At 35.6% G+C, this 26,501-nt stretch overlaps 1 protein-coding gene and 1 long non-coding RNA gene across 4 annotated transcripts in view; one reads left to right on the top strand and one right to left on the bottom strand.

The window, feature by feature from the left end:
* Nucleotides 1–26,501, top strand: part of LOC100645977 (putative transcription factor capicua) — a 39,776-nt gene extending 13,275 nt beyond the window's left edge. The window contains exons 2-22 of one of the 3 annotated variants that reach the window (XM_048414313.1): nt 10,190–10,476; nt 12,667–13,053; nt 13,171–13,735; nt 13,841–14,104; nt 14,357–14,468; nt 14,566–14,772; nt 14,851–14,966; nt 15,052–15,917; nt 15,998–16,214; nt 16,548–16,628; nt 18,060–18,343; nt 18,488–18,898; nt 18,979–19,288; nt 19,376–19,689; nt 20,286–20,514; nt 20,724–20,927; nt 21,077–21,343; nt 21,491–21,689; nt 21,785–22,002; nt 22,105–22,584; nt 22,670–26,501. In XM_048414313.1, coding sequence (XP_048270270.1) covers nt 10,396–10,476; nt 12,667–13,053; nt 13,171–13,735; nt 13,841–14,104; nt 14,357–14,468; nt 14,566–14,772; nt 14,851–14,966; nt 15,052–15,917; nt 15,998–16,214; nt 16,548–16,628; nt 18,060–18,343; nt 18,488–18,898; nt 18,979–19,288; nt 19,376–19,689; nt 20,286–20,514; nt 20,724–20,927; nt 21,077–21,343; nt 21,491–21,689; nt 21,785–22,002; nt 22,105–22,584; nt 22,670–22,740 — 5,883 coding nt within the window. In that variant the 5' untranslated portion in view covers nt 10,190–10,395 and the 3' untranslated portion in view covers nt 22,741–26,501. Of the gene's footprint in view, nt 1–10,189; nt 10,477–12,666; nt 13,060–13,170; nt 13,736–13,840; nt 14,105–14,356; nt 14,469–14,565; nt 14,773–14,850; nt 14,967–15,051; nt 15,918–15,997; nt 16,215–16,547; nt 16,629–18,059; nt 18,344–18,487; nt 18,899–18,978; nt 19,289–19,375; nt 19,690–20,285; nt 20,515–20,723; nt 20,928–21,076; nt 21,344–21,490; nt 21,690–21,784; nt 22,003–22,104; nt 22,585–22,669 lie in introns of those variants that run through there. The other 2 variants (XM_048414312.1, XM_020867639.2) reach the window with 2 other exon arrangements.
* LOC125387157 lies at nt 7,033–8,486 on the bottom strand. Its single transcript, XR_007227699.1, has 2 exons — nt 7,612–8,486; nt 7,033–7,278 (listed from the first exon to the last, which is right to left on the bottom strand). It is a non-coding gene; the product is annotated as an uncharacterized LOC125387157 (long non-coding RNA).

Here is a 26,501-nt window from a genome sequence, read left to right as displayed (position 1 = left end):
GTGATTTTCGAAAAGTTTGCAAGATTTCATCCCCGAACGTTTACTAGTGTAAGCTATTTAACAATTAAAATACTTTTCGCAATTGGCGCGGGCTTTCTCTATTCTCCAAAAGTTAGTCTTTCATGTACAACTGGAAGCTAATCAATTTTTTAATTGTAAACTATTAAAAATGGTACCAAAAACTGCACATCGTTTTACTTTTTATAAGTCTATTAATCCTGACACGTTTACAATATAAAGAATATAACGTTTATGGTTAATATCTATGTGAAGAATGTAAAAATTGTTAGAATTTAATAATATAGATAAAAATAAATGCATAATTATACTAATACTTATAATACTAAATTAACAATTCCATTTTTCTTAATGTCCGTTATAAAAATATATAGAGGCAATGCTAATGATTATGGTTAACAATAAATCAACGGCAAAAGTAAAAAATTAAATGTAAACAGATAAAAATATTGATTTTGAAATTATGCTTGTGAATTTTTTAATATTCCAATGTCCCATATCCCAAACTTAAAAGAACCTCTCATTTCGACCATTAGTTGCTGAGATGATCAACGTCGATTCATTTTCACTGCGCGGGTTCAATTCCTTGCGCTGCTCGCGTCTGTCTCCAGTTGAGCCGCCACGCTCAGCGGGTCATATTTTTGATCGATTTCATTAATATTTTACTGACTCGTTTTGTGTTCGATATAGTTGAACCAAATTTTTAATAGTTGTTCCCAATAATTCTTTTATTTCTAACGTACATATTAACCATAAATGTTATATTCTTTATATTATAAAAATATCTTATCAGTGTTAATACAAATATCGCGGAGTAATCGGTTAACGAATTCAGTAAAATTTTCCGTACATCATTTGTATGAATTTTTCTGTTTCCTGCGAATTCTTACGATGTTGGTGCCTACTTGAAAAAAAGGAGCAGAAATCACACTGAAAGTACAGGTGTAGATATTGTTTGGTCGAAAAATTGTTTTATCGAGAATACGTGAAGATTGAAAAAAAAATGATATTTGTTACTGAACAATTTCACACTGGGAACTATCTCTTACAATAATTTAATAACTACGTAATAATATTAGCGAATCGGCAAACTACACGATATAACTGCGATGTAGATTTCTATTGCACAGATAGCTTCTACAATTTCACGCTATTATAGTATCTCATAATCGTAGTTACTCGTAATCGTTACAGGATTGTTACTACGTCGAAACATCAGAATCCTCAAATGCAATCAACTCGGTTGCAGAAGTGGTGTTTGCATTTTCCAAGTAGCTGTACATTCCACCGATACTATTATCTTTAAAGCAGAACGGAAGTCGCGGCATTCTCGTGTGTAGGCTCAGGCTGCCCGAAAGTACGTTCGTTGTCGTCTCTTTCGCTGTACCAAATATGGCATATTCCTCTGTAAATATAGAAGATGATACGTTACGTCTCGCTATTTATCATATGTGGAGAAACAAGCGCGGAGTAAAAGAAATAATTAAGTTGATCGATATTTAACAGTTACTTTACTTAAGACGATTAATCACTACGATTTATTCCGATACGATCTACCGTACGATCGATGTATCGTTATTTTTGATGTCACGAGATTCTGCTATCTTCTTCCTTTTACCTTGATAGAACGGTTTTGCGTGTTTATCAGAAGAGAAAGAGGAAATTTTTTGCGCTTCTAACTTATCGTACATTGCGCATAATACATATATCGCATCACCTATAATGGTTACGATGTTGGCGGGTGTAACACAGGAAACGACGTGATTCGAATGGATTACTTCCCGTTAAATCTTCATTTTGCAAACAATAATCAAGTAAAAATATTATTGTCTGCCGCTGTTCATTAGCCGTGATTAACCTTCGGTCTTTTAGATTATTCTGCTGCGACTATGCTGCTGATGATCACGCATCGTATTAACTTGTTAACCGGTTTGTTCTTTCACAAAAAAGCTTGTACAATTACAGGAGTCAAGCTGATTAATAAAAAAGAATCAATTTCAAAGTTTAATCGGACGAATATAAAGAGGACATTACGTCTGATAGAAATAAATTCGTATTTATATATTGTATAGATGTACATAACTGAATTTAGATATACAGACTGATAAGAAAAAAGGGGATTCGTAAATTCTAGGTAGATAATACTCGGCAAACGATGGAAAAAGTCCGAACAAGCACGAGGTTGAAAAATTAATATTCTCAAAGTTATAAACAATTTCTCGTTTCGGTTAAAGCGACTGACTTGTTTTCTATAACGTGCTTTTCAACGATCAACAACAGAGACGAAATACGTCGTATATATATATACGATATACGTGAGCAGTTAAAACACGTGTAGGATTTTTTGAATAAATACATAATTTTCTAATAGAAAAGTGTGATAAAGCGGTTGTGGAAATGGAAGGAGGGAATGTTAGAAAAGCTGCTGTAACTAGGAAAAGAAGAACCGATAAGGTAATGCGTTGTTTCCATATGGCATGCTTGTTCCCGAAGCGAGAAAGTCAGTCGTTTTAATCGCTTAATGATATAAACGAATAATCGTTTATAACATTGAAAATATTAATTTTTCGACCACATGTTTATTCGGATTTTTTTTCATCATTTGAAGGCTACTATCTGTTCTAGAGGTTATAAACCCTTTTTTCTTATCAGCCTGTAGATACAATTTTATAAAACAATGTACATAATGTATAGGTACATTCGACGTATGTGACATATGTGAAGTTCTTTATTTTCTCATGTTAGACATTAATATAATGCAATCGATGACGTACTTACATTACATATCACTTACGTTATAATCATATGACAAATCACTGGACGTACAATAGTAGCTCACTTTTATGTCATACGTGATCAAGGTTTCGTAAAACTTTGATGATGCTCGAACGTAAGCTTCTCGATAAAGGCTTAAATTTAGTAATTGATGTCATCTGTACGATGTCGTTCAGTGACAGTACGATGCCGATTTCGATCAATACACACATAAATAGTTGTTCTTCTAACGACATTAAAATTACGTTGTAATATCAACGACGATGAAAGTTTTCTTTAAGGTAAGACTTAGTTCATTGCAACCGAATCTTAGATTCTAGAGAAGGAGCTATGAATATATTTATGAAGCTATGAAGATAATTTAGAGGAGAGAGAGAGGGAGAGAGAGAGAGATGTACGACAATTTTAAAAGCAAACTTCGATTCGAACTAAAATATTTAAAGAGTATTTAATCTGCTTATCGACTAATATGGTGCAGTATCTTGTCTAAGACATTGCGTGTAATAATAATAATCGTGTATAAAGGAGAATATAAGGAAATAAAGCTTTAGTTTATTATTTACTCCTCCTTCTTACTATTGCTTTCTTACTATTCTCTATTAAAAGATATATCGTTTCTTTAAACGAATAAAAATTAATTTTGCTATTACTGCCATTATTAAACTAATTACTATATACCCTAGTTGATCAATTACTATCGTGTAGCTATAGCAAGTTGCATTATCCCAAATCGCATGATACAACAAATTATTACTTAATTGCAATCTGTCACAATATCTAACAAAAAGAAGATATTTAAAGTGACGCGCGATATATAATCTGGCGATATATAAATTTCGTTGTAATTCGATGATGCTTCGTTCTATTGACTCGTACGTTAAGAATCATCTTATCGATCGCACTTTTATCGCATACTTCCAAGGTCAGTTGTTGGACCAACTTAAAAAGTTCTACTCACGCATTATCTCGAGCATATGTGCAGTCTATATTACTACTTGCAATTAGTAAGACAATTGCAACGAAACCACTCGGTGGATGTACGAGAGCGATGATGTTAGCTGCAAAAGCAGGTGTTTCAAAAGACTGGGAGGCAGGGATGCGCGTAACAATAGCGTAGAAAACGAATAGACGGACAATTGTCAGGGAAGATCGCCTTTCTACCTGTCACGGCGTTGGTAGTACCGCCGCGTATCTGATTTATGCCCGAACTAACCGAGGTCGAAGCACCACAACCCCCCTGGTCTTACGTTCCATTGTGGCGAGGTGCCTCATAGATTGGTCGAGAGGCTACGTATACAATATTCGCGCGACGATTTGTCTCCTTTCATTCAGGCCATTCACCATAGAGGGAAGAAAAGAAACGATACGGGGAAAAAAGAAAAGAAAAAGAAGAAGGAGAAAGAGGAGGGAAGGGGCACAGGTATCGGTTACAAGTTGTTAAGGCCCGTTAAAAGGAAAACTCGGGATCCTTGCGAGTGAACGGCAGATCGGCCGACGGGTGGTATACTTCTGACGGCGATGGTCGAGCTATCATCCACTGTTTTCTTTTCCATGCGTAATTCGTATGGCTGGTTCTCTCTCTCTCTCTCTCTCTTTCTCACTCTCTGGAGACTTCGTTTTAAAGTCAGGAAACTAATACCGAGGCCATAATACGCCCGGGGTAGTTCCCTTTAGTATACTTTGCTTGAACTTGAATGGCACCTGCACACCAGTAGGTATACCGTTTCGGGAATAGATATCGGGGAAAAAAGGTATTGGTTGCAGGTTTGACATTTTTCGTGGATAATATACTCTAACGCTGGGACGTTGTTCCGTGTAGTCCTATTATGGAGTAATGTAAATGAAAAATTAGATAAATCTACTTTCATTTCTTAAGGTTTTTTTTTAATTTAATCATCGTTCCAAAATAGATAAACATCGTTTGGTCGTGTGTGGTATGTATCGCTTATTTCTTAGAGTTTGAATTTTTATTTTGTTACTTACTGGGTACGCTATCTAAAATCTCGCGAATCTCAGGAGTCGCGGCATTTGAAAACAAGATTACGATAACACTATACTGTGTAATTGTTCGTTTTTGTAAATTTTCTGACGTAAAATAGGTCGTCGTTTATTCAGCGTCGAAGGTAAAATAGTAAGGTTAGCATATTCAAAGAATAATAATAATTGTGTTGTGTTTCGAATGTACCAGCATTTATATCAATGCACGTGACAGATTGTAACGATTCACTATATACTCGAGTTTCAATTCCCCTTTCCTTCGCGTAAAAGTACTCTCATAATCTCATTAAATAACCTTATCTATAAAATACAATAAGTATATCTAATCTTCGGTGCTTATTACGCCTATAAATATTATAACAACTAGCGCTGTCTAAATGTAAAAACTTATATTTCTTCCGTTTGCAGCGTGTGCAATTGTTGGAAGTATATCGAGCAACAGGCTCGACGTATGGAACACGGAGTAGAAAGCTGCTCGTGGACGAGCGACCGTGTAGTAGAAATTGATTAATTCTCGCTGGATGGTATAATATTATGATCGCGATAAGTCCAAATGGAAACGATTTTTTTCTTTTTTTTTCTAACAATAAGCTACGACTATTGCACAGTGGGAAAGCGGACCGCTAATAAAGACGTTACGCAAAGTACTTTTTGCATAATACACAAGCGTATCGCGTAGGTATTCCTATACAACTTGCATTCGGATTTCCACGTGTAGCAGAGTACGCGCGGCATGTTGTAATCTAGTCTGTTCGTGCACACTCTAGTTTTCGAATTTCCACAGTCTTACGGAACATCTACCTGACATTTCAGAAATGTGTATACTGATTTCATGCATTGTATCACGGGATTTCACGTCGCACGCCAATTGTTTTAACCTACCCCATTTTCTCTCTATCTCTCTCTCTCTCTCCTTTTTTATTGTGAAATTTGTTACAACTCAAAGGGATATCAATCGGTACGCTTACTTACAATTAATGCAATGAATTGCTTGTAAAGTGCTGTATTGTTATTAACCGTACTAAAATTACGTTTGCATTGCGAACATTTTTCTGAGCAAGTTCAATACATTTTTACAGACTTCTTTCCTTAGCTACTTTTCATCGATGAGAACGATACAATTACAAATAATTTTTACGTCATGAAATGTTACAATAATGCTAGTAGAATGAGTAGAAAGAGTTAAAGTATCATAATATTGCAATTTTCGTTGTTAATTTAATCGCCTTCAGAAATATAATTCTCTGAGTACGTGGTGTTTTGGTTCGCACATCGAGTCCACCCTACTCTAATTCAATTAGAACGGTATTTTCGGTAGGCTTTTTCGATCGCTATTGGGGTGACTTCATCCCTCGGTTGTCTTTGCTAAAGAAGTCTCCCGTTTTGAGAATATCGAATGACTGGTAACGCGACACGCTGCTGATGTCGACGTAAACAAGTATACCAACCAGATACCTGAAAGTTCTTTAGACTTTACTTTCTACGTGTCGCTATTTGTTTTTCTTTTTCTTCCTCTTCCTTTTGTATTGCTTTCATTTGATCAAAAGAAGTGGACAATTATAGACAAGTATTAAACACATTCGTCAATGTTAACATTATCCGTTGCTCATTCATGACGATTATGTAAATTTTTTGTATTTATGAATTATTTATTAATTTATTTAACTTGGTCAGAACGTCGACGACGCAACAAGATACGCAACTAGTTGAATTATTTCCCTTTGTTTGTACATACCGCGTGTGTGCGTATACTATTTTACAGTAGTAGTATGACTATATAACAATTAGAAACCTACTTTTATCATATTACTCACACTCGATGACTCATTTTTGCCTTGATGGTAGCAAGTTAATCTCGACGATACACTCGTATATCAGTGCCACACATTCACCGATTTACGTGTAACGCTATTATACAAATCGTTACTAACCGTAAGTGTTCTGTTTGCATAACCTGAACGTCTTTTTCAAGCTTTCATTATTTCGGATATTATAATGCTCGAGATGCCTATTTGTCTCGAAGATGATTTCAAATAATAACGTAATATTCCTTTCTAAGAGATTCTCGTCTTTAATTACAGTTAGGGTACAGTATTTTATTTCTCCAAAATATAGAATGCATATCTCAGTGAAACAGACAGCCAACATTTCATCATATTTGCATCCTTAAAATGGTATAACGTATCGATGCGAAGTAAGATACGTTCGAACGTCGAACGGAGTCGATTTTTCATGACAAAGTTGAGACAGTGAGAGATTCGTTTTTGCGCGACATTCGAATGATCGAAAATAACAGCGAAAAACAGATCGAGAATGATTTTCTTCTCGTGGTAGAATGCGATCCAAGCGGAAATAGATGATGAGAATTTCGAATCTTCGAACGAACAAGTTCGGCTTGGCCACGTTATTATCTTCTGAGCGGCGTCACGTAACAGGTTTTGAATTTCGTCCCGGTACACATGTAGACATTTGACCACCCTCGCGTACCTGTAAACGCGTCTCCACAGCGTTACGATAACGTTGTGAGAGAAAAAGACGGAAACAAGGAGTGGAAGAAGAGGCAAGAGGAGTAGAGTAAAGGAAAGGGAACATCGGTAAGAAAAAGAGAAAGAGCGTGAGAGAAGGAAGGGAGAAAGGGGGAGAGAAAGAGTCGACCAAACGACCAACCGATACGACACAATGGCGAAGAGTTTCGGAGCAGGCAAGACAGGCACATCGTGAGTCAGCCTCGTGGTAGGGAGCGTAGCGAGGTTAGTACTTACATTCCCCTTAACCACACACAGACACACACACACAACACACAGAGGCACACGTACTTACATACACACAAGGCGTCGATCACGAGAACGCGTGTTTTCCTCCCAAGAAGCCAGGCCACGGGGCGAACTCGGCTCTCTCTCGTCAGTGTCGAAGGTGGTAGGACGCGAAGAACCCCGTGGTAACATCTCTCTTTCCTATCTCTTTCCTTCCAGTTTCCCCTGTGTTTACCGTCTCACTCGTTTAAACGTGAGATAAGAACGTCACGCATACGCGTCTCATCCTCGTCCCACCAAACCAGACTAGCAACGTCACACCCTTTTCATCTTTCTTCCCCGTGTTTCTTCTCCGTTCTTTTTTTATATGCAGAGAGCCGAGACGTGATTGGGATAGACGTACTACCGTGCTCGGTGCGTTGCGCGTTGCGCGTGATTTCCAATCGATCCGCAAGATCGATTTTGTCTCTCATCTCGTATCGAAACTTTTCTATCGAGCTCTCGTCTCACGTCCGTTTCTTCGCTTTCGTAAGTGCGCGTCTCTATTTTGTGTGTGCTTTCTTCTTACTGTAATAGTTTGTATACGCTCGTTTTTACTTCTCCCGTAATCCGTAATTCGTAATATGTAATTTGTAATTTGTGATTTGTAATTTGTAATTCGTAATTTATAATCTGTAATTCGTAATTTGTAATTTGTATTTTGTAATCGGTAGCGGCTACGATCAAGTAGATCTGTTGACTACTAGGTACTCGTTAGTCACCCCTGGAATCTTCGTGTTGGGTACTGTTGCGGAAGTGAGAGTCGGCTTGAAGTGTGATCGTTTTTCTTCGATTTGAGAAAGAAACGCGATCATTTCTTGAATAGGTTATGTCGCGCGTGCCAATCTCCGCTTCTCGCTACGGCTCGCACACATGAATCGTGGCTTGTGTATATCTACACGATTTCTGTCGCTCTGTGTTTTTTAGCACGATCCCTGTCAGCCTGAAGGTCGAGGTGATATTCCAAGCTTGGACATTTTTCGTCTTTGTGATTTTATTCCGACCCTGACTGGCTGAATACATTCTAGTGCGTACTTACTCAAAATGCGTGTACCATGGTGTCCAGCGCGAACTAGCGTATCGATACTGTTTGCACAAATATCCGCCGGTTTTCCAAACGGTTAAACGTCCGAGAATCAGTACCTTCTTCGTTTCTTCGTTATAAGTATTACTTCAAAACATTTTTTTACATATTGCCGTGTTAATGAGTCTATCGCACATACGGTCGATAATAGAAACAAAAAAAATTACTCTACTTCTCTACATTTATCGATTTATTACTAAACATTGCCAATTATTACATTATTTCATACCGTGTGACCGATTACAATAAAATATTGCGCAAAATAATTGGTCGAACAACAACAGAACAATTTCGCTCCTTTTCAATATCGGTTCGATGATAACTTTATTACTAAATATTGATTATTTGTGCGAAAAAAAAGTTAATTCAAAAACGCACGTTTTCTGTTTTAAATTTTTAAATAGCGTTCATCGCCAATTATGAGAAACTCCATTTCATTTTTTTACACTCGCGTATACAAGTCAAACACATTTCGCATCAAACGTAATTTCATATTTTATTTGCATACAAAAGCTTTTTTCACGACAGCAATAAAAATACCAAACATTTAAATTCGATATTTAACATTTTCTCTTTCTTTCTTTCCTCTTTTATGTTCACCCAGGATATTTGATATCTTAATTTTTTTCATCAATCTATTTACGCTTAATGTTTCTTTTACGCCATCATCGGCTCGAATACTCGTAATAACTTTTTTAACGTTAATTTTTCATACGCACACGTATGAGTCAAGTGTTGAAAGAAATGTTTGGAAGAACGCAATCAACAGTTGTTTCATAAGCTTGGCGATCGTTTTGTAACAGCGTGCGTAAAATCTGATTATACAAATTGTATACTTTCCGTCACGTGTCCTTGTTCGATGCGTCGAGCCACGCTACCGAGCGCTCGCTACTGGAATGTTATTTGGTTCCGTCACAAGTGGACCGATTATGTTCGATACGATTTGTCGATTACGACGCTATCTTTTCCCTCACGATGATGACGAGGATGATACACCGCGTGGCCGAGAGCCCGCGGTAACTCAAGAGAAAATTGCTCCCCGCCGTGAACGATAATCCAAATGCGTGTGTAATTCGAGAATGATTTCTATTATAATCTGTTCAGAAACCGTTAAGTGGTCTATCGTTTGAATGTTAATCTTTCTTGTTATCGTTACGCGACGTGCTGCTCAACAGAACAGCTATTTGCCATGCTGTGCATTGCCATTAGGACGAGATTCAAAAGATTTCGCAGATAAGAGTAGCTGTTTAACGTGGATTAAGATTCAAATTAAGGAAATAAGAGGTATCAGATGGTGCGTCGAAGGTGCGTCGTCGATGTAGGATAATGTGGAAATAAAATAACGAAGGAAGCCATTGTAAAGCAGAAAAGTTTCGGTTTGGAGGCTGCCACGGTTTTCTCGATTTTAAGAAAACCAGGTTAACGTAATAGTCGCAGAAACTCCAAACCAAACGATGTGAGAACCGAACATTCGCAGAATCCTGTAGTAACCACTTTGAAACACGTTCTTTGTTGTTCTCAGGACATTGACTAGAGTTACAAGAGAATTAAGAAAGAAGAGAAAAGTGTTCGCCTAAGAAGAGAATTTTCGGAGGAGGATGCTCGGCAGTTGGGGCTGGGAAGAAGAATTGGAGTTGGGAGAGGGAACAGCAACCCTGTCGCAAGATAGACAAAGACGAGAAAGCCCAGACTCGACGCATCCTGTCCCCGACAGCCGGGTGCTGAGGTATGCACCCAGCCGGTGTCACCACCCTCCCAGCTTCAACTCGCCACATTTCAGCACACAGCCTCCTCTCGACTGTACGGACTGTGAGTATAAATACATACTTACATGCATACACGTATATACACTGAAAAGTTTCCGATCGCTTTTAATATTCGCCTAATCTAATTATTCCGACCGATTCTTTTTTAGCTTTTACTCCATTGCATACCCGTCTCTTAGCCTTCAAAGCAGTAACGTTTCGTTATTTCCTTTTTTCCATCCATCTAAATCGATTTTGCGATGGTCAAAGCAAATATGTAGATAGTAGAAAGAGTAAAAGATAATTCTTGGAATATATAGATAGATGGATATGTAATGTTTGAAATTACACGGCGTTATAGAGGATTAATTTATATACTTCGCTTTCCCATTGGATAAATAACTTTCTATGGTATTTACAATTTTCAAGGTTTGATACAATATATCAGCTAACTAGCAAGACTATAGTAGACTAAATATAAATTAACAAATAGAATCCAACTCGTTTCTATTTCAGCTGTTTTATATATATCAACCTAAGAGAAATTGTTTCGTGAAGCCTTCATTGGAGATATTAATATTTACCCTTGTGCATGATTCGATGTGTGTAAAAAACTCGAACACAAGTATATGAGAGATCGTAAATTGAGTCTCAAACGGGAAGTGAAATTTATACGCGCGAGGCATCCTTTTTGAGAATACTGACTTTGCGCTTGTATCCACGCTCTAATTGCATATGCCTTCGTGCATACGAATTAGGATAAGTTGGAAATCATATTATGTAGTAAATGGTGTCTATCGAAGAGGGTATCATTTCTGCCATAAAAACGAACTAAAAATGTATGGCATGAAAGTTAGAGATAAGAAACTCGATCTTCGAAAAAGTAAAATTTGAGTTAATTAGTCATATTTTGATCGGACATTTTCACATTTTCCGATAATAAGATATGCCGAAAATTTACTTATTCATCTTCTTTTGTTTAAAAAATAAAACGTGGATATTACGAATCATTCATGTGCTCGTAATGTGAACGTCCGTGGGTAAGAATCAATGAGTACCTGTTCTTTCTCCTCCTCCTCCTGTTCTTCTTCTTCTTCATCTTCTTTCTTCTTTGCCTTTTTTCCGTTCATTTCGAAGTGTAATGACTCATGGATTTGTTTGAACAACACAAACATGTTCAATTGTTTGGATTATGCATTTCTTCATTTTGCATCTATGTATATAGTTTCTTTTATTAAAATCGGTTAAAAAGTTAATGATGATTGCAAATATGTATTATAAATCTATTTCCCCCGTTCGACGAATATAGAGATAACGCAATTACCATTCTGTCGTACGTTGTATGTGAACGAATCTATGAGTCATAAATTTATACAGCCGTGTATAGTGAAATACAATATATTTGATTCGTGTACGATGAGAAAAAAATATGTGGTAATTTTTGTTCTCTCTTCGTATCAAATACTTCACATATTTACATAGTAGTGTGTAAGTTATTGCTGACTAGTGTAATATTTAAAATACAAATCTGTTATTGCTTAGATGCGCTTTTTCTTATTAATATGCATCTCCGGAAGTTATGAAATGCGGATTTAACGCGGCAATAGTTATATATCGACTAACAGTAAGCAACTACTACTCAAGTATTATGAAATCGAAGGTGGAAATGCTCGCTGCTCGTTAAGATTCAAACGTTTCAAATGTTTCAAATATCGAGCACTAATGTGTGAAAAGTGTGTAGAAGAACGAGAGAGAGAGAGAGAGAGAGAGAGAGAGAGAAATAAAACTTGTATTTTAATACGAGTAAGTTTAGATAATTAAAGTTTAGCTAAACAATAAAATCATCACAATATGAAACTGGATGTTACCATACTATGAAAAGAAAAAGAAAAAAAGGATATGTAGAATGTAAATATATGCAGTTAAGGAGAATATAACAAAGATAATAATAATTATATATGATATTTTACTAAATGACACTTTTTTAATACTAAAAAGTGTAAATCTAACTTAAACATTGAAATAACGGGAAATTCCCTGAAACTCTGCACTTGCTTGCTTGTATGCGATATTTTTTATGATAGAAATTAACTTTTTCTGATATTTCTCTATATTTTATTCCTCTTTGCCAATTTTAACGATTGTATATTAGAAAAAGAGGATAGAAAAATAGTTATTAGACGTTCACGAATGATTATATGAAGTCCTTATGAAAGTCAATTGTGTAACGTCGTATTGTTAATTCGTAGAGCAGCGTGAGGTGGTCAAAATGCTGACTGCTCATTCTGAGATGCACGAAAAACGGGATCCCCTCGGAAGCGGACAATATGGAGCAGGCGGGGGTGGTGGAGGCAGTTTGATCGAAGAAAAATCTACTCCGGAACAGCCACCCCCGCCGCCGGCGCCTCCTCAGCGGGATCCATCGGATCCAACGATCAGTGCTAAGAAACTTCCAAAGAAACGAAAGTTTGATCCATCGGAGCTCGAGGAGATGGATAAAACCAGCAATGTAACGAGAACCATAAATAATATAGTGAACATACGGGCACCGAATATGCCACTCGGTCAATCAGGTTTAGTTCAGCAGGCAACCTTAGCAACTCGGCAATCGCCGCAGCAGCAAGAATCCGATTGCTATCAGGTACAGGTATATAACACGACATTATTAGATAATTAATTCTTACTAAAGTTTGATACTTGCTCGAATAATAATAGTACAAGCTTCAGAAATTAATTAACGCAAGGAATACTTTAATAGGTATCCTCGGCACATTCGGTGGTAGTTTTACCGCCTCAAAGTACAGCAGTGGATTATTCTGTTCGAGAGGAATCTTTACGTTCTCGTCCTCGGCCTGCTACTGTTGCTATTGATCTCAGTGAGTGGCGCGACCACAGAGTGTTAGCTTTAAGGGATTCATATTATTATCCAGGTGTTATTCGTAATGTTGTTCAAGGAGAAATTTACATAGAGTTTGACGGAGAAAGAAAACTAATGCGTTACACTGACATTTTGGGCGCGGGGAGGTACGATGTGATAGGTGATGCGAGCCCTTCGGTTGGCCAAGTGACTTTAGATGCAAAAGTTTGTATTAGGTGTCCAACGTCAAACAATCATATCGATGCTGCTAAAGTGTTTGTAAAAGGGACAGTGTGCAAAATTTTAACCAAACCTAAGCGTTTTGTTGTTAAAATACCAAGGGAAGATGATCAGAGTGATAGTTATGTTGTGAAACGTGCGGATCTACGGTTAGTGCAACCCCCATGGTGGGACGAGCTAGAAGAAGGATTGGAAGACTGTGATTCTTCGAGGGTCGAAGGAATTGGTATGGAATACTTCTGCGCAATACATGCATCTGTAAATGAATATCTTTTAATCGAGAAACTTTACTTTCATTTATTTAAATGCTTTGCGTCCTTTATTTGCGCAGAACATGGCTATCGAAATTCTTCAGAACCTTCAACAGCAGTGCCAATTTTGCAACTTCATCACACTTCTCATCATACATCTCATATATCAACTCATGGCGACACAGGTGGTTATTACAGAACTACTGGTACTAGCCCTCTTATGACTCTAGCCACCTCTGCACATCCTGCCACTACAGCATTAAGTAATGGAAGTCGACCGTATGATGATTTAGAAAGCGAAGATGACTTGGATAGGGAAGATATTACATTCCCTTCGGATGCAGGTTAGATAAAATTCTATCTCTTGTATGATTTAAATATAGCACATTTTGTTAATGAAGATACACAACCATTAAAGAGATGAGTATTTAAATTTCAAAAACTACATACTATAGTTATGGTCGTAATAAATGTTAACATAATATCATCTCACGATGATATTGTATTCGACATATTTTCTCATTTTTATCATAATCGTGAATTATCGAGTATAAAACTAGGAAAACACAATAGTAACGTAATTATTCAATTGACAGATGCAAAATTGTCAGGCAGCAGTAAAAGAAGCAGCATGCAAAGTCGGGGAAGTACCAGTAGTTTAGTCGAGCAACGCAGCATAACTCCTCGTTCTCAAGCAGCCACGCCCAGGTAATAACGATAATTAAATGATTTTCCCTATTTGCGAATAAAGTATATAGGGAACAAGCATAACAATCTATCGTTGAATTGTTAAATTATTCGATAGATCTCAGGCGGCAACGCCACATAGATATAAAAAAGGTGATGTAGTGGCTACACCAAGTGGAGTTAGAAAAAAGTTCAATGGTAAACAATGGCGCAGACTCTGTAGTAAAGAGGGATGTTCTAAAGAAAGTCAACGAAGGGGATACTGTTCTCGTCATCTTAGTTTGAAAGGTTCTTGTCTTAGAGGTCCAACCAATACCTTTCCTGGGTAAGAAGACATGCAATAATCCGCAACTAAATATCATCGCATTTAATAATATTACATATTAATTAAGAATACTTCTAGTGGTAAGATGGATGGTGAGGAAACATCTAGAGATTCTGATACTTCTCCAAATTATGGAGATAGAAGAATTGCTGGTCGATTTGATCAAGATGAAACTGAAGCTGCTAATATGCTAGGTAACTTCCCCAAATTTGTATATTTTACAAGATATTTGAATTATTAACTTATCAACCTAATTCCCGTTATATTTTATTATTATAGTTTCCTTGGGAAGCTCTAGATCAGCAACACCAGCCTTTTCCTCGCCAACTGGACAATCTTCTATATCCCCTTGTATCAATCAATCTCCAGTACCACCTTTGGGACTGAATCAAAACAATGTGTTTATGCCTATTTCAAGTCCTGCTCATCATGCAACTCCATTAATTTCGCCTGGTGCAAAATGGAAACATTCACCTACTCAGTCTACTTTCCTTACTCAGTATCAGCAGCAGGTGATAAAACCTGAACCCAATCGGGTGGTAAGATCAAATCGACCAGCTCCGACTGCCCCAGTCCCTGCTAGTATAGGAACAAGCGTGATAAGAATCTCTCCTGTGAGTCGTGGAATACCGGGATCTAATTTAACTTTGTCATGGTCGGAACAAAGCCCACCGCCGCGGCATCCATCAGTTGTGACAACTATAGCTCAACAACAGCAAGGCATCATTCTTCAGCATGCACTCACAACAAACAATGGCTTTTCCAGTCACTCTGAAATATCTGAACAAAACCCGCAAATATTGAAACCATCTCATTCACCTCATATGCCACTGTCTGCACCAACACCACAAAACTTGACTCTTTTGCATAAGCCTTTAGAACAACCAGTTGATTATGCTCAACCACAAACGCAAAATCAACCAATATATGTAATGCAACATCAACACGAAAAAAAGTATCTTGTGATCAAAAATAGTATGGATGTGTCTGCAGCAGGCCATATAAACAATCAAGATGATAAATATAGACCAGCATTAATGAATCACTTAGGTCAGCTTCCAGCAACGTTACATCAGACGCAATGCCAACCTCCACAGTCACCTGCTGTTTCATCCGTCCATGTTGATAAATTATCCGTTTTACAAGTAAGTAGCTTTAGTATTGCTTTAGTAATTTTACTAGTAATTCTTTTTTTTTATCACGAATTCTAAATAACGATCATTAGGCGAGTAAAGTAGCTACACATGCATCCTCTCATATGGATATGCAGAGAGCGCAACCACCACCTACGAGCGTTGTGATGACAACCACTACTGAAGCTTCAAACCCGCCTACCCCAACAAGTGTCTTCCAGCATGTAATTGTACAACCCGCGCACTTGGTACAAATTTCTAAAACACAATCGTCTAGGGAAGAAAATTCTAAAAATAATGGAGTTCTGTGTAAGTATATCAACATTAGAAAATCTATTATCATCTTATTAAACGTTTATGTTTAGCTTTCAATATGACTTATAGTTTGCGTGAAATCTTACCCAGTAACAACTGCGTTAAAAAATTATTTTTCGTTTGTATATTTTGGTCGAGCATAATTTCATTATGTAACTTGCTAAAAAAAGCCTGATATCAATTATCAATAGAAAAAATTGACACGTTATACATATGAATTAATCTTATGAGATGTTGAAACTCAAATTTACGTACGCATTATTTTATTTTATCATTTTGCATCAATATCATAACAGTGAATTTGACTAAACGGTAAGACTTTCACAGATGGCAACCATGATGTACCTCCTGCATACCAGCCCCATCCGCCATCATTACTGAACAATGCAGTGCGCAACTGGAAAAAAGGTTTGAATTTTAACTGTCAAACAAAACGTGTGATTATCCTTACATTTGTTGTAAAGTACAAATGTTATCAATGGTGCATAAGATTACGCGTGCCTTCTAACATTCATTAGATAGTAAAAAAATATAGATAATAAAATATATAAAATACTATATTTCTAGCATAAAAACATATAGATATAATATGACTAATACAATTTAACTTTTAACTTTTTATATATATATTTATTTATGTTTAACGAAATATACTAGAATTTGATTATGATATTATAAAGAGAGTAACATATATTTGTTACTGTGTATAACATATATTTTGATAATTTTATAGTTTCTGCAAGTTATTTTAAAGGAATGCTTGTGAAACATACAAAATGTATTGTTGTATATTTTACAGCAAGTACTATCTAGTAATCTTTTGCTCATGTTTTAACTATGTATTTTGCCTCATTTTTTAAAATCAGAATACAAATCATTATCATATTTTATGTTCAATGTTATTTTAACACTGTCGAAGCGTGACTAATAACGTTCGCTTATTGGATCTTTATTAAAGCAAAAGAAAATTATGTTAAATCCTAAAATATCAAAAGGTTCAGAGTATAATCTTTTGCTATTTGATATCTTTTTGTTACATTTGAAATCTATATTATACTTAAGGATAATATTAACTACTTTGCTAATTTCATTAATACAGTTGTTTTCATGATACACCAACACATATTTTCATTGCTCTTTTCACATCATTATTAACTCTTTGCGGACGGGGCCGCTCGACGAGCGAGCGTCGCTGTGGACGAGAGATATTGGCGTGCGCAATTGAGAAAATATACACGTTGAACGTTTGCGTTATTCATTGTCGAGGCTTGTATTATTTTCATCAATATTTAGTTCATCATCATTGTCACTATTACTAGAAATATCCAAACGTCTGAGACGATTCCTTGTTGGACAGAGTTCGTTCTCACTGTCTGAAGCACTGTCGTCGTCTTCTATTTTGTCAGGTTCAAAATAATGTTCGTCATCACTACTATCATTATCGAACATGTTCTTTCTGGATCTTTTAGGCATCGTGTATAAGGTATTATAAAAAATATATAAAATATATAAAAAGCTTGCTGATTCGTCTGGTAATGTCATTGAAAGATTGAAATTCATTCTGACTCGACCATCATCCTGCATCGCGAGTTTACGTTAAACGGAAGATAAGATTTCTAAAGATCTATAATTTTCTTTCATCAAAAACATAATACTGTTTAGTTTACTATACCCATGCGTAAATACGCATAAAACTATCGCTCAGAAAAATAAACGTATGCCCAGCCACTTCAAAATAATTGTCCGGAACTGTGAACAGATTCGGGCGGTTATTTGCCGACTCTCGTCCGCAAGGGGTTAACCAAAGTGATCGTGACTAACACGAAAATATCATTGCAGCTTTCCCTTGGCAGACAACGGTACTGGATCAGTCAGAAGTAAGTCCTCCACCATCTGCATTAAGTCCACCTTTGAGCGCGCCTCCAATTCCAATTGGCATGAGTACGCCTGGTGAAGATGGATCTGGACCGGGTCCGGATCCTATAACTCCCGCTGAAGAAGAAGATGACGATGTTTTTGAAACAGAACCGACAACTCCCGTAGAAGTTGAGGCTAATGCTAATAAGAGACGCAGTCAGTCCCTTAGTGCATTGCATTCTAAAGAGCCTCAGAGTCCACTTAAAGTAAGTACTATACTTCAAATAAGTAGATAGTGAATATGTTATTATTTTTATCTCAAAGTAAGATCGTGTCCTAAATTTATTCCAATATAATGTAATGGTTAGCCAAACACGTAAGCATATCTCATTCATAATATAATTTTACAGACTAAAGACAGAATACGCCGACCGATGAACGCATTTATGATTTTTTCTAAACGACATCGTGCAGTGGTGCATCAAAGACATCCGAACCAAGATAATCGTACTGTGTCCAAGATATTGGGAGAGTGGTGGTATGCCTTAGGTCCAGAAGAAAAACAAAAATATCATGATCTTGCATCGGAGGTGAAAGAAGCACATTTTAAAGCGCATCCAGATTGGAAATGGTGTAGCAAAGATAGACGGAAATCTTCAACGACAAGTTTCAAAGGTAGTGAATCCCGAGGGAAATTGAACAGTACTGGGGAAGAAACAGATACGGGACCACCGGCAGACGATGTACCATTAACGCCAAGAGCTACAGACGAAATTACTGTTCCCGTTACTACTGTATACAATGAAGCTCCCACGATCGATGTAAATTTTATTTAAATCACTTACAATTTTAACATTTTATTTTTCATTTTATAGAATTAAACAATTTCATTCATATTTAGGTTATCAATCAGTCGCATACTCATAGGATAATGGAAATGCCTCTGCCACTTGAAAATACAGAACCTGATTTAAAACAGGAGGAAGATGGTAATGCATCAGATGAAGATCAAATGGTAATCTGTGAAGATCCACAACCTGAAATAGATTTAAAGTGCAAAGATAAACTAACAGATAGCGATAATGACGTACAAGATGACGATGCTGAAAAAAAATGTTACACACAATCACGGTTTTCACCTGTAAGCGGTCAGAAGAGGGAAGCAATGAATGTTAAACAAGAAGTAACCTGTAGACCTAAACCGATAAAAGGTTCGCTTTCACATCTAATGAAATAAAAACCATAATGCATTAGTTATGTAGTATAGTATGGTAAAACCAATTTTTCCGTTTGTCTAGCACGAATACCTTCAACAGGTATTGAGACAACAACAAAGTATCATCATACTTCTATGGATAAAGGAGGAAGCGTTTCGGTTCTATCCAGCACATATCCTTATCATAGCCCCGTCAATCCGACTGGAGTATCAGGTTTTCAACCTACTGGTGGTGCTTTTATTACCATGCCAATATCTCCAAAAGTTGTTAAACCAGAACCAGTGAAAAATGAACAACAGTATAGTACCCAATATAGTATGAGCAATTTGGTGGCAAGCATTCATGAGAATGGAAGAAATATGCCTAAATTTACGGCTGCTCCGGTATTACATTCCGTAAGTATTGCAGATAAATTATTGAAACCTTATGATAGTAACATACATACCTAAAATAGTCCAGACGAAGTGAACCTATATATGAACGTAATTGAATTTAAAGACATGTAAAATGTTTTGTTTCCTTGAAATCCTGTGTAAAATGCTCCTTTTTGTCCAGGCATGTGTGAATACTTAAAACATTTCATGCTCATCGTTTGAATGAAGGATGAGTGGTAACTGAAAAGCTTGTTTTAATGGTTAACACTAATAATTACAAATAATACTTTTAATACAAGCATAATTATGTTTTCTACATTCAAACGATTACTTATTCATTATCTTGAAAATGTTTACTTTATGAACTGTCTGAATACAAGGTATGAATAGTTACTATAATGTTTAAGTATAATTCGAGTGCTATTCGCACGTGCCTACTTACCTTGCTGCCTTATTGTTTTTCTTTTTCTTTCTTTCTATTTTCTATTTTTTTTTCTCTCCAATGTTATAACCTGAATTGAGGGAGCAGCGAACTCTTGGATTTCTCAAAGAGTTCTATGTAAACACATGCGAATAAACTCAAAGATTGAACTACAAAAGTTTAACAATACTGACAGATTGGATCGAAACCTATGATGGCTCTGTTTAAACAACAGCAGCCGTTGCAGTCTTTAGGCACTATTCTTCGCCCCCTTACTTCAGCTGTCCCTTATCAACCATCGTTCACTCTAACATTGCTCGATAACGATTTGGTGGCTGTTTCCAAACCGCAGCAGGGATCGCAGTATCTTGGTCCAACATCACCTCATCCCCGGATGTACTGTGGATTCAATATACCAATCTCTGGTAAGTTTCTATAGAATGTAATCACTTCAAAATTGATCTAATATTCGTATAGTCTATATATATATAAAAAATCATACAGCAAAACTATGTTTACAACATTTGCATATCATCTTTTTACCAGTTTTTCTTGAAAATATTTTTAATTTGAAATCACACTGATTCTAAAATTACAAAAAGGATATAAAGTAAATGCATGTTGTTAATTATAGATGCTGGCAATCGCAACATATCCTCACAAGGTTTAGTTTCTGGTAATAAGATGGAAACCCAAAGTGTCATAGTGAGCAAACCATACTCGGTTTCAACAACTTCTACTACGTCGACTTATCGAGGAATTGGTCATTCAATAACACGTCTTGCAGAATCAGAAAAAGGTGAAAATCAAGTAGGGAATAATCATGCCCAGTTTTATGGTATGTTATCATTGATTTCTTTAATAATTTTCGAAAAACTTTTTTTAATATACATAGATTGTTTTCAATATGGAATTTATAATATATAACAATAACAATATGTATATTTCAAATGGGAACTATTAAAGGTTTCTTCTATCCCTTTTCAGTAACCAATGTAAAGTCTGATCAGGAAAGAAAAGATACCGTGAATATTCTTCTGCCTACTACGAATGATAAACATAAACAGCCATCTACTCCACATACTCCCCATACACCACTCAGTAACCATGGTAGTACTGAAATTTCCACAAATAAATCATATTCCATGGATGAAACACAGCTTAATGATATAGGCCCAAGTAAGGGTCCTTTTATGCTTGCTCCAACTCCAGCACAGCTTGGCCGAGCACCGTTACAAAGGAGACAATCAATGGGTACAATTTTATCGATCCCATAATATTTCTACCGTAACAATAATCTATTTAAATGATGGTATAAATATCAATTCTTTTTAATAATAAAATTGAATTTGCAAGTTTTAAAGAGAGAGTTTTTGTATATTTTTTTCTGTTATTTCATAGCAATGCCTCCCACATCAACTGCAGGAGACCATGGGCCTCTGGTGTCTCAACATTGCGACAATCGTCCACAAACGAACACATCTCAAGCGACAGAGCAAATACAGCAACAACAAAATTTTTCAGAATCTCATGCTTCCCCGTCACCATCTACTAAAAAGGGTTCTTTCTTCAAGAAAAATGTCGAAGATGGAATGGACCGGTATGCCAAATTAACAGTTGCTTGAATTTTTTTATAACTATGTCACTTGTTTACATCTATGACAAGTAAATATGCGAAAATACAATTGATTACAGAGTTCTCGAGCAAGTGAATTTCCAAGAAAAATTTTCGTCCTTACCAGAATTTAAACCAGAAGATATACAAAGTCCAAGTGCAATCAGTATCAATACAGCTGGTTCCTGTGGTCATGGTTCAGTAGTAACATCTGGCTTACATGCTTCAAATTTACAGTCATCAATGCAAATACAAAGTTATCGAAAAAAATCTGCACAAGCACCTCATAGGCCCACAAGTAATTATTTTATTAATATGATACCATAATGTGATACCACAAAAAACATTTTTATCTTTCAAATCTTTATTGTTACTTTAATAAAAGTATCTTTTGAAATAGTGAATGAGGACGACATCGAATCTGATACGTCAATATCTGCTACTCCAAAATCAACTTCCAGTGTCAAATTGACAGGAAACACGTTCTTTGGTCCAGATTTCAATGTTGATGCATATAGAACTAACACCGATCTAGTGGGAGATGTTGATGCTAGCTCTCCTAGGACACCAAAAACGCCTGGAGGAGGTGCTGGAAACTCTGTAGGAATTGGCAGAAGCGAAAATGACCGGGGTCATAGGAAAGTACTAGAGCAACGTCGACACCTTGTAATGCAATTATTTCAAGAACACGGTTACTTTCCTTCAACGCAAGCTACTACAACTTTTCAAGCAAAACATTCAGATATATTTCCTAATAAGACAAGTTTGCAATTAAAGATTAGAGAGGTCAGGCAAAAATTAAAAGCTAACTCAACACCTATGAGTGCTAACAGTCTAGTGAGTCCACTACCTGTCTCTGAACCTTCACCTAACATAACTGGTAATTATTTTATATTTTTTTTATTCCTGAATATTATAATTGTAAGAGGTGATGTATGTTATAAAATTTACGATCATTTCCATAGGACCATTGACTGCTCCCCCTACGTCGATGGGAGCTCCACATATACTGCCTGTAAGCAGTAGTGGTAGCTAGCGCCCACGTGCCAACTGTGATACTATGCATCCACTTACTCCACAGCATGAGTACATCATTATTCATTGAAAGAAGGAAAGTTTTTATCGAAAAAATTGTTGATGTACAAGTTTTAGCGAGTTGTAAAGTGCTGCAAGGCTTTAGTGCAATTCGAACTTTGATGTAACCTGGTGCAGGTAACTTAGACAGGCATATCAAGGTGAGTTTGATGTACACATATCAGTAAAATCTTCTTATTGTATATAAAACTGAAGAAATATTGAGTCGAATGTTTCTCAAGATTACTAATGTTGACTTAAATGCGTGTTCGAGTATCTGTGTTCCATTGGAATAATAACATGTAAAATTGTAAAATGTTGGTGTGATAAAGAATCTACTGTATTTTAGCAACGATATAACGTTCACTAGAAAGTTAAAAGCTCAACTTACAGGCTTAATCATATTATCCTGTTTAATAATAAAACGAGGAAGGAATAATAGAGTCACATAAAATAACTGTTTCGAAATATGTAATTCGAAAAAAAAAGAGCTTTCTTCTATCAGAAGAAAAGACAATACTCTTCTGTATTCTAAATCTAAAGATGATTTATGAAATGGTAATATAGAAGTGAAGAAATTATTTTACTACATTATAAAATCACAACTCATAGTTGTACAGTACCAAACGTACATGACCGATATTTGTACATCGAAACACCTTGCAAGGATTATGGAAGGCCTAAGCCATTGTTAAACATTGTTAAAAATACTATGAGATCCAAGTAGAAAGAAAGAAGGAGTATGCATGATATAGAAAATGAAGTTTCGCGTGAGTGTAGGATGTGTGTGGGTGTTTTTGTGAGAAAGAGGAAGAGAAAAACGTAATCAGAGAGTATTAGAATTAATGAAGCATTATAAGATGAAATCAGAGTTTATATACTTTAGTTATACTTTATATATGATATAGATGAAAAAGAAAACTATAGAAGAAAGAAAGAACTGCGATAAACATTGCACAAAATTTATGTAATGCAGTCTGCAGATATGTTTATTTTACTTGTAAATACTATGGCATGACTTGGAGTGGAAGATATCTGGAGAGTTTAAAGTATCTATGATGCTGTGTCTGACAATTTTAAGACGGAAGCATTCTTTTGGTGATTCATAGATTATTATAATGGAGATAAAAATCGTGCCATTGTGCGGCGACAAACAAGGGAATGCATGCGTAATAAAAAGTCCCTTAATAATAAAGAATTAATTGTTAGACCCCATTTGATAGGTAATATGTAATATGTTTACAATATTCTCGAAAGTACTTATCTACTGTTTTTAGAACTCTGTTTAAATTCAACGCGTTTGATTTATGTTTTATAAGCATTTTAAAGTCAATCTGCTTTTTTCTTTACTTCTTTTCTCTTTTTCCTTTTGGCCAATTTAGATGTAAGCGGTTTTATGAAGGCCGTATTTTTTTCTGTTTTTTTTTTCTTTTTTTTTTCTTTTTTTTGGCCATGACAAGTTATTTGCTTTTATCTTTAGCATGCCCTAATTAAATGCGTATATGATCTAATGGAAAATATAATTGCAAATAGATAAAATTTAATGCTAATATCGAGCACCAAGCTAAGAAAAAAGGTGCCGAAGAGGTTTATTGAATATGTTGTTGCAATTCAAATTTTGTTATTACGCTTTTAACAGAAATCGTTGTTCATTATGAAAATTATATATATATACATATTTCGTTTATTTTAGCGCATTTTATCGGTCAAATGTATTTTTACGTTATAGAGAAATATTCATACCTTTAGAGGAAACGCGTTGAATTTCAACAGAAATTGTTGAATTTGGCTGTAAAATAGATTATGTAATTAGTGATATGTTTATAAAAAAAAAAGCGCACCTTGAAAGGTTTAAAAGTCTCGCGCCACGGCACGCATATTGTAGTTAGGATAGGAACAATGTCTATTCTACATATTTTGTAAATAGGAAAAATATACAATATACTGAATATATATATATATATATTATATAAAAATTAGGATACATCCGAAACGGTAGAGTAGAGCATTGTAATTTGTAGAATAATAATTATAATGAAAACGCAGGCAGGATTAGGATAAAACAAAAAAAGAAAAGATTTATAGATTGTGGGCCTTCAGATATGAACTGTTGCGCACGGAATGGTCCCCCAACCCTCCTCCAAAGTTAACCCTTTCCTAAAGTGTTAGGATATTATTTGTGTACACACACGCGCCCGTGCGCGCGCACGAAATTACATTACTCTCTTACCATTTCTTGATTATTGTTTTTTTATAGAGTGTTAAACACACTGGTGGCAAGCGATTACCGAAGAGAAGAGACACTTGAAATCTGCATTGGTCACTCCTGTGAACAATACTTTGAAAAAGTTTTGATTTCTTTTTAATATGAAGTTTCTTCTCTCTGTCTGTCTGTCTCTGTCTGTCTGTCTTTCTCTCTCTCTCTCTCTATCTCTCTATCTATCTATCTCTATCTCTCTATCTCTATCTCCTTAAAAGTATATTTATTGTGTAAAAAATGTAATTTAGCGATGATATTTACACATTTATTAGACGGCTTTATTAGAAATCATATATTCCGTGTTCATATCACATCTTTTAAACAATGTTACTCTTCTTATTTACCGCGTCACTTTTATCAGAATTAGTACTCAGAGAAAAATTTTAAAGTCGTTTATAATAGCACAAATTATCTCAAATTCAATATCTTTTAACGTTCGTTTTATAAATACTACATTATTTAATCAAAAGGAATATTTTAGGTATAATAGCTTTACCTTTTTTTAAAAATATCTTTGTTTTAAAAGTTGTGGTTTTCACGATATTTTATATGAATCATGTAATCTAATTTATAATTTACACAAATGAAAGTGATAAAATATTTCTCACGTTACGGATATTTAAAAAAAGAAGGAACATTTTAATATATCTGGCTTTTTCTGGAATGATCACATTGTTTTTTGAATAGCTTCTTCTTGTATACAGGAATGGACGTTAACAGAGATTGAGTGTCTCTAAGTACTTGCCCCTTTCAAAGAATTTAAATGAAATATTATATTTTGTACTTGTGTAAACTAGTGAACTATCTTTCCAGTATTGATAAGATTTCGAAGTTACTTTTCATATTTTCTTCCCCTTTCCTTCTTTTCTCTCTTTTTTTGTTAAAAAATATTGGTGATGAAATATGTTCCGTGATTTAGCAGCCATACATGTGACTGTGATTTAGGAAAACAGAAGTAAAGTAAAGTGGCGGCTACTCTACTGGCATTTTCTTCACCACATTATATCTATCTTTCCAATTCCTCTCTCTAAATCCTTCCTCTAACATTGTGTAAAATGAACGCACTTGAACAAATCCTATGTACCTACTTCCTCATTTTGTTTTCCTCTCTTTTTTTATTACTCTCATTACTTGTAATAATGTATTTTTATTATGTTCTAAGTTGCTATTCATCTATTATAGTCATTCTATTATTCCTTGTTTAATTCTGAAATATTTTTAAATCTGTTATATGGTATATAATATCAGTCACGGAATAACGTTATGAAACATAACACCGAACATAGGAAAAATAATAAATGATACACATAGAAGCAATGAAAATGGCTCTGTGTAGAAAGCATACCATGAATCTTTGTTATGTACAGCATCGATGCACTGTACTGAGGAAAATACATACCATGTACGTGCGTAGGTAATAAAATGTAATCATATGAAAAAAAAAAAAAGGAGAAAATATTAAA

This window comes from Bombus terrestris, chromosome 2 (assembly GCF_910591885.1).
Source record: "Bombus terrestris chromosome 2, iyBomTerr1.2, whole genome shotgun sequence".
Lineage (NCBI taxonomy): Eukaryota > Metazoa > Arthropoda > Insecta > Hymenoptera > Apidae > Bombus > Bombus terrestris.
Note: the sequence above shows the minus strand (reverse complement) of the source record. Positions and strands in the feature narration are given on the sequence as shown.